Below are 9,407 nucleotides of genomic sequence, written 5' to 3'. Positions count from 1 at the left end.
CTATGGTCCAAATGCCTGGGTCTGCTTTTGTATCTGAGGCATGGCTGGAGCCCTGAGCTAGAGTGGGGCTTGAGGGTGCTGAACCTGCAGAGCCATATGACTAAGTGACAGGCAGGAATTTGGTCCGCAGATGGCTGGGCTGACTGAGCACAATTTAAGCCCATGGACAGTGTCATACTCCACCATAAGATTCATAGATGTTAAAGGCTGGAAGGGACCTCACGAGATCATTGGGTCTAGTCCCCCTGTACTTGGGCACGCAAGGTGAGAGTCAAGTAATTTTTTAAAGGTCTCCAGGGTAGTTGATTGCACCACCTCCGGGGGGAGTCTGTTCCAGACCCTAGGCCCTTGACTTGTAAAGAAGTTTCTCCTTATATCCAATCTGAAGCAATTTTCAAGCAGTTTGTGTCCATTGGTTCTTGTCTTCCCCTGGGGTGCCTTGGTGAACAGATGCTCCCGCAGGCCCTGGTGTATGCCCTTTACGTACTTACAGGCTGCCACCAAATCTCCTCTATGTCTTCTTTTCTCCAGGCTAAAGATAGTACTGTCTCTGACAGTACTCAGAGACAGTACTATATTACGGTGGAGTTAATTAGTTTACTGCTCCCTAATAGTGGTGCAAATGTAGATGGTGATGCTTTACTGTACTGCTAATTATTCTACTCAGCAGTAAAGCACACATCTTGATGCACCCACTGTGATCCTACATCTACCTCAAGCAACTCTTTCTGAATACTCTTGCCTCTTCATTTGGCAACTACATTGGTGTATAAAATGGACATAAATGTCAGCTGTGTAAATGTGCACAGGTCATGGAAAAAACATACAGTTATTTTTATAAATGTATTTCTCAACCAAACCAGAATAGAGTTTCAGGGGACAAAGCACTTCTGGGAGAGAAAAAGAAAGCATTACAAGAACCTTTGTAATGAAAAGTGTTAGGCAACCTAAATATAGGAGTTTGCACCTTTTTCCCTACATAAGTATGTACCAGGTATGCATTTTATGCTATTAAGGGCCCCTCTACATGCGCGGGTAAAAGTGCGATGGGATCTGATGCACAATCCACACAATTGCGTCACATCCGTGGCAGGAGTCATGACTGTGAGATCACACATTAGATCCCATCATGCCTTCTTGCTGGTGCAGGGGGAGCCTGGTCTCAGAGCTGGGGGTTGTTACAGCTGTGATCCAGCTTTGGGGGTGCATGAAACCCCCGGAGCTGGGAAAATGTGGCAGCCAAGATCTCCTAACTCCAGGGGTTTCATGTGCCCCTGAGGCTGGGGGATCGCAGATGCCATGATCCTCCAGCCCCGGGATCAGGCTCCCCCTGAAGTGGCAATAAGGGACAATGGCATCTAAATTGCTGGGTCTTGGAATGGTGCACCTCTGCAGCTGGGAGAGCTTTCAACTGACAGGGCTCCCAGCCACAGGGATGACCCTGCTACATGTGCAGGTTAAAGCTCGATAGCAACCAGCTATAAAGTTAGTACATGTTTTGGAGGTCTAACTTAATAGCTCATTGGAGCTTTTAATGGCATGATAGCTACTTTGCACATGTAGCTGGTCTCTGAATAACAGGTTTGTCAATGGCCAAATGTTAATACCTAAAGCCTCAAAAATTTGGCCCAATCTGGATTTTGTCTAACATGTTTTCCTAAAGCAGGGCCTAAACTGATATTTCCCTGCAATTTATGAGGGTTGGGGGTGTCTTAAAGATTGGCATGCTCTCACAGATGAATTCTACAAAGGCAAGGCAGTTGATTTCATATGAGGGTATTTATTATTTTAGCTCTTTAATGTAAGAAGCTTTTTGATCTATTACTATGCTTCAATAGGCCATAGCAGACTGATGAATTTGTTCATACAGTGTTGCTGTGCATAAATATGGACATTGGAGAGTGTATTAATCAGTGCATTCAACAAAGGGTAAAATATTTCTTTATATTTTTATGGCAGCTAGTCATCATTACTTCAGAAATACACATTCCAGAGATCACTGCCTGTGTTTAAATACTGTAATTTACCAGTCTAATAATCACAGGCAGAGGTGTGGAGTGAAAACTTGGATACTGACCACATAAAACTTCACTGTTAATGTTATGAAGTAAATATGCTAACATATGAAATGCAGCATTTATAATATTTCATGAAAATCACTGCCATTCATTTCATAATAAAAGTACATATAGATTTTGGTTTATAATAATACAAAGTAAAAACAGTTCTGTAACAAAACTTTCCCAAGCAGCTTCACAGAGCATTTGAGGAGTGTTATGCAAGGTATAGTCTTGCTGATGCAGAAAGCCTCTATTAGGTGAGCACACTATCAACCAGCTGGCTCAAATTTTATTCCATTATATTTTTAATAGTAGTGCTAATACCTGAGGCCTGGAACAAAGCTTAATTGGTTCAAGGCAGTGACACACCACTTCCTACTGACTATGGCAGCAGATACTCTGCTGCCTGTTTTTTTCTCAGGCAGAGGATTTTGGCTAATACACTTGAGAAGTTTTAAACCCACTCACTATGCCACAGCTGCCAAACCACTATCATAATGAAACAGATTAGATCATATTAGCAGATTAGAGCATATCCATTAGATCATATCCATTCTGCTAATCAGAACTGTGAATGTTGCCTTATACTCTTCAGGTCCAAAATATCTGTCAGGGAGCAAGATTTGACTTAAAAATAAATTTTTAAAGGTATTTATTACCTTGGCCAAATGAGTGTTGATCCATTTAGTGAAAGTCCTCTTTTGTACTGCTTCTTGCTCATCTGGAAAAGAAGCAGAACCAGAGTGATTAGACATTGCCATCTACCACCAGGGAGGTACACTCAGCTCTGGAAATGCCACTATTTTTCTTCAGTAAAGCAATTAATTTTGCTTACAATTCCCTTGTAAAAATTTGACACTTTACTATTATTTATTAGATTTATATGCTGTTCTATCCAAAGAAGGCTCAGGGAAGCTTACAATGAAATCCACAAGGTATGAAACAAAAGTAGACTCCCCAGACAGTGCATTTATCAAGCAGACAGTTTTTCATTAGCATATCAGTAGGCACCTGCTGAAAATATGGAATAAACTAGAAGCATCTAACACAGTCCTATGGTCTGCCATAACTGTGGTTCAACAATGTTTAATGTTTCTTTGTGTTTTAAGACAGGGTATAAGTATTCCGACTACAGTTTTCAATCCAAGAGCCTAAGTTTAGCTCCTAAAATGTGGCCCTATTTCCTAAGGTACTGAGTCCCCACACCTTCACTTGCATTCTAAGAGAGTTCTAGATGTTCCACCAAACTGAAAAATCAGGGCAGGTTAGTTATTTAGGTAACTATCTGTAGATTTTGTAACTTACAGCTTGATGATTTTTATTTTCAGATAAAATGAATCTCTTGGGATGGGACACTTGCCTGTATCTGTCCAGCTGAAAAGCTCTCTGGGCAGCAACTAGCGGTTATATGGCACATAGCTAGGTTTGCCAATTCCTATGCCACTCCTTATACCACTCCCTCTCATACCTCTGTCACAAAGGACATACTGGAGTTACAATGAGCTCTGCTAATTCTCAACTGGTCCCCTGGGGGCTGCAGCCAGTAACATGGGCAAGAGTAACTTCTGAACTAAAAGTTGTAATGTATGTTTCACTAGAGCTGGAGTTGCAAAGATCCATGATTTGGTCCCTGAAAACTTGCCCCTTCTATTACAGTGAGTTGATTTTTTCTCATGAAAAAAATGTACATCCTTGGGATCAAATCCAAAATATTGCTTTTTAAAAGTAAACATCCCTTTAATTGAGGAGATGGTATGTTTATTACCAGAAGGTAGTCTTGAATGATGACTTTGTCTGCACTACAGAAATATCTCATGTTAGCTGAACCTTTTTTTCCAGGTCTGCACTTTTGCTCAATGAATTATCTGCAAACCTAGAACTATTTGGTTTCTCCTCCTGCCATGCTGAACAAGTGATCTGAACTTTTATGCATCTATAGGAAGGCAGTGCTTTGAGATTTCAGGGTTAAAAGTCCCAACTATTAATACTGAATTAATAAAATGGCACACTGCTTCCCCCACACACCCCCAGTGAAAAAGGTCATCCCACAATTGCTCTACATGAACACCGAAAAATACAGTCAAACTATTCTGTAATCTACACCCAAGAAGTCACTCAGATACTGCCTAGTATGTACACACAGAATTTATCATGTAAAAAGTTTTATATCAGCAGTCAGTAATGTTTTAGAGCCATGGACTGGAAATCCTGGCTTCAGTTGATGGAGGGATAGTGTTCAGGCCTGTCACTGCTTCTTCCCACCCCCAAGCTGTGGCCCCAGTGCAGATGTGGGAAAAGTCCTCTACTGCCAACATAGCACCAAAACCCCCCAAGTTCCCTGGGCCAGACCCAGTGGTTCCACAGGCCCAGTGTTGCCAACCCCTTTTTAAAGGGGCCTGATGGTATCTCTAGCTAATAAGCTTTAATTAACTTGTGCAAAATTCTTTGAAGCACAATGCATATAGGATTATTTTAAATGGTTGGCACATACACAAGGAAAGAAAAAAAGAAAAAAAAACTGAGAAACCAAATGCATATCAATGAGAAGTGTTTGCCAGGAGTAATACTGATAGTAATAAACATTTTAAATTAAACCATGTGTAAACTCATGTGCACGTGGAACTATGAACTGGATTTAAGAAGTAATTTTAAACCTACAAGTTACTTTTTCATTCTTAAATTTTGTTAATTCTTTATGTGATTAATTGGCTTGTCCCATATTAATGTTTTAAAGTTCATTTCATTTCTAGAGTCTATCATTTCCACTGGTAATTTCCATTTGAACTATACTTAAGCTGGTAAAATCTTCCAAAACTTAGTTATTCTTTTTAAAAATGCGATAACTGTCTTTGCCCTGACCCAATGCCTCGGTTATAAAGTTACCAATATTATTCTAAGATATGCAAATACAGAAATAAACATGAATTTTGAAGTCCTACAGTGACTTTAACATAAAACAATTCAATTTTCCACTGATCATAGCAAACTGAAAAGCAATCCTTGATGGAAACATACAAAGATTTATTTGTGCAAAACAGCAATATTCTTATGTTTCATGTGTGATGGGAAAAAGGCCAATTCTGCCCCAGTAAGCATTTCTTCATTTGAGTAGCCCTATTAATTTCAGTGGAATTACTTGCAGACTACAGTACATAGGTACTGGGACTTCAATAGAGAGAAAGAGCAAAACATCCCTGATTGTCACTTCATTCAGAGCAGTACTAATTTGAAGTAATGCCACTGAATTTAACATGGTTGTAGTAAAGTAAAATTCACAGCCAAGACCAACTTTCAGATCAAAGAAATAAATTAAGAAGGCAAAATAATGTATTCAGGCCTGATTTCCCCTCTCCTCTCCCTTGCTACTCTCAGGCAAAACTCTGGCTGACATTATTGACTGTCAGTTTGTCAACAAACTGGTCTGAACTGCCACCTAGTAGTTCATCTACAGTACTTATAATCAGTTTCAGTCAGTTTAGAAGATAAGAGAAATATTCTTTACTATGACTAATCCCAAGGCAAAATCTGCTGGATCATATATCACGTCTATAGTGTCTAGCTATTTTTAGTATAGTTTCCTTCTCGGTACTTTTTTTTTGGCTTAAAATGGATGAACTTAATTAAACCATTTAGAATAGTCCAAAAACAAAGTATAATATTAAAGTGATTGATTTTTACAAATGCCCTGGGAATGTGACATATACCCCCTTTCATTTTAATTGGAAAGCGAGTGGTTCTTTCCATTTGTTAAGTTGATCTGAATTTTCATACTTCATCACAAGACGTGTAAACTCCACCCTGCCTACACATGCAGTGCTCACCCCACTCACAAGAGATGTCAGGGCTTCCAACTGCACCACTTACCCCTCAGGGACTGAAAGAATCCACACACCAAATTTAATGACGTAGCATTTTTGCCACCAGCATCTTTATAACAAGCCATTGCTATTGCTCCTGCTGCTTTTCTTGCTGTCTTATAAAGTGAGCCTCTTATTCAGACTTTAGCCAAAAAGGTAATTTCTCAAGGAAGATTAGATGGTTTCCTTTACTGGAAATAGACGCCTCTTCCATAAATCCTTTCACCTTTTGCTAGCTGAAGTGGGCTCCCCTGAATGCAGGTTTTAATAACATCTTCATATCTTTTTTCATATCGCCAGACAAAGCCAGCTGTGTTCCAAGTACTAGCCCTGCTGGTCTCACTGCCATCATTCTTTCTTACTGTTTTCCTAAGGAACAATTTTATTTCCAAAACACCAGCCAATCAGCTAATGGAAATCTCTGATGTCAAGAACCTGAATAATTTATCCAGGGATTCAGAGGACCTAAGTATAATACTGGGATCCTAAAGCAGTAGGCTGTGTGGCTGCAAAAAGCAATTCAATCTTCTCACCCAACATTTTATAGTAATATGTTGTACAGTAAACATAAAAAGCAAAATGTGACATTCTGGCTACTGCCTGTCATACAAATATAATGTGGCTTTTGAAAATCAGTCACATTGGTTTGCCATATCACACTGTATGTTTACACATGGCTGTCTGTCAGTTTTGCATCTGAAACAGTGAAAGAAATAACAAGCAGTGAATCTGAAGAGACGTGTAGGCCAGCTTTTAATAATGTATTAGTGGTATTGTATAATGAATATGAAACATAAGTAACAATGCACAGACTTTTACAGTGCATTTGAGGAAGCACTCTATACACAGAAAAATGTGAAAATATGCAGTACTTTCCTACTTAATAAATCAAACGCCTGGAGTATTTGAGTTTCAATAGGACTTTATTTTGCTCCAGTGAATTGAGCATGGTGTTAAAACAGTAAGGTCTACAATACATATAAAAGTGATTAATATGTTGTTTACTCTGGGAATAAAATAGCAAATAATTTTAAAAAGAGAAGAAAGTATCCACTTTCAGTATACAACTAAATGTAAAGTATACATAAAGTAACTTACAAATAGGGTTTTTTTTAACATTTACTGTATTAAATTAAATTAGATCAAAATTTACCCATATTTCTGCTTGTGTCAACATCATCAGTTTCTGTGGAATTACACTCCTATAACTAGAGAAAGAATCTAGATCTGTTTGGGTTTTCTGGTTGGTGTTTTGTTTTGGGCTTGTTTTGGCTGGGGGTTTGAGGGGAGGGTAGGAAGAGTTGTTTGTTTGCTTGCTTACAGACAAACTTTATTCAAGAAAAAAATGAATATGGTTTAGGGTAGTGTACGAGTGATGTTGTAGCCATGATGGTCCAGAAATTATGCACGAGGCAACAATTTCTTTGGGTGATATTTTTAATTGCACCAGCTATGTTGCTAGGACAAAGTTAGACAGGCTTTCAAATGCAAGATCTTTTGAAGCTCTTTTGTTCATTAGGGCTGTGGGAAGTTTCACTGGTTGTTTCGTTTCAATGCTGTTTTGACTCGTTTTGAGCTTGAGAAAGCAAAATTGAAATGAAATGAAGGGCTTCGAACCAGCCGTGAAACGAAACAAGGGCAGTCGAAACATTTCGAAAGTTTTGAAACATTTCAAGTTTCAAAGTTGAAGCTGGGCAGGGAAACAGAAAGTAAGAAGAGGGAGGGGGAAGAGGGGGGAAGGACTGCTCTGATATTGACTGTGATCCTCCCCTGAGGTCCCTTCCAATCCCAGTGCTGTGGGGGAGGGATGGAAAAACAGCATAAAAAGCAGCATTGTTTGAACAAAGTTGCTTTGTGCTTTGGGGTCAGTTACTGAGCTGCCTTCCGGAAGCTCAGCAGCATTAGACAACAAAGGCTACCATTCATTTCCTACTTGCTAGCCTAGCAAGCGTAATTCAGCAATACCTTTTGTTTTCTTTATATGCCCTTTTATTTTATTATTATATTAATTGATTGATTCCTTTCAATGTATTTCTCCCCCAAAATCCTTTTTTAGTCTATTTTGATTCTTTTCAAATCTGTGCTCTCTCTCACAGTGTGCATTCCATTCATTGTGCAGGAAAGCACAACATAATTATATTGCATATTATAATATAGAATTTATATAGGAAAACACATACATACATTTATATATTTTTATGTTATTACATAAATACATACATATAAACATACATACATACACATACATACAATTATTTTAATATCTACATATATTACACAAATCAGTACATTACAGAAGAAAAGACAGGTTTTCCAGCACACCAAGGAAAAGACAAGACACTATGAAACACACCATGAAGCATGCTGGAAAAGCAGCTGGCAAGCCTTCAGGGAGGGGTGGAAGAGGTGGTAGAGTGAGAGCTGTAAGTTCTTCCCTGCACCCCTCAAAACTGAGACACAGCCTCTTGGCTACAACAAGCAGGCATAAGGCTTCCACTAGTTGTATAAGCAGCAAGGAGAGGGGAGCAGTGCCAGTGCCACTGCCTGGACAGTCTCCTCCATCCCTATTTCTCTTCCCATGGTGACCCTTCCAGTGCTAGAGGAAGGGATGGATCTGGATCTGAGCGCCCTAGCAAAGAAAATTCTGGGGAAGGAGGGGGAATCATCTGAGTTTGTGCTCCATACCCCTCAAGTTTCCCCTAGAGCCAGGTCTCCTTCCCCAGAAGGCACTTCAGAGGAGGCTGAGGTAGAGGGTGCAGAGGCAAGCGGCTCAGCTGAGTCTGCTCCTCCTGTTGCTGTGTCTCTGCCTGCTGAGTACAGGGAAATTGCAGCATCCACACATGCACCTGCACCCCAGCAAGCAGACAGTGTGATCTGGGATCATTATGAGCTGGCAGATGATCCCACATACGCTATCTGCCTGCACTACCAAGCCAAAACCAGCTGGGGCAAGGCAACAAAATACATGAGCACCATGGGGAACCTGATGCATCTCTGCAGGCACCACCCCCTTGCTCCTCCTCAGCCTGGCACCAGTGGGAGTATGCTCAAAGGGAAGTCCCCCTCTCACTCCAAAGCCCCCATGCCCCAAAGCAGAGGCAGGCCACCCTGGAACAGTGGGGGAAAAGCGGACAGAAAGGTGGGCATGTTGCAAGGGCAAGCAAGATCACCCAGAACATTAGGGAGATGCTTGCTGTAGATGGCCAGCCTTTCTCCTTAGTTGAGCAGCCAGGGTTCAGCTGGCTCCTGGCACTCGTGGTCCCATCATACCACGTGCCTGCATGCACCACCTTCAGCAGTACCCTCCCTCTATGAGGCATGCAGGGAGTACGTGAGGGAGGAGCTGTGCAAGGCAGGTCTGCAGGTGGCCTTACACTTTACCTTGGACATCTGGAGTAGCCAGGGTGAAGACCACGCCTACCTCTCCCTCACAGGGCACTGGTGCAACCAGCCAGGCCATCAGTGGGCTCTCCTTCAAGCCTAGGTGATA

At 40.8% G+C, this 9,407-nt stretch overlaps 1 protein-coding gene across 1 annotated transcript in view; it reads right to left on the bottom strand.

The window, feature by feature from the left end:
- SYNE1 (spectrin repeat containing nuclear envelope protein 1) overlaps positions 1-9,407 on the bottom strand; it is a 631,505-nt gene that overhangs the window by 485,563 nt on the left and 136,535 nt on the right. Inside the window, exon 3 of the mRNA XM_019526891.1 lies at positions 2,720-2,781. Within this exon, the coding sequence (XP_019382436.1) occupies positions 2,720-2,781 (62 nt within the window). The remainder of the gene's footprint in view (positions 1-2,719; positions 2,782-9,407) is intronic.

Source organism: Gavialis gangeticus, unplaced genomic scaffold, assembly GCF_001723915.1.
Source record: "Gavialis gangeticus isolate Ggan-Ray unplaced genomic scaffold, GavGan_comp1, whole genome shotgun sequence".
NCBI classification, from domain to species: domain Eukaryota; kingdom Metazoa; phylum Chordata; order Crocodylia; family Gavialidae; genus Gavialis; species Gavialis gangeticus.
This window is presented reverse-complemented; position numbering and strand designations above follow the sequence as displayed.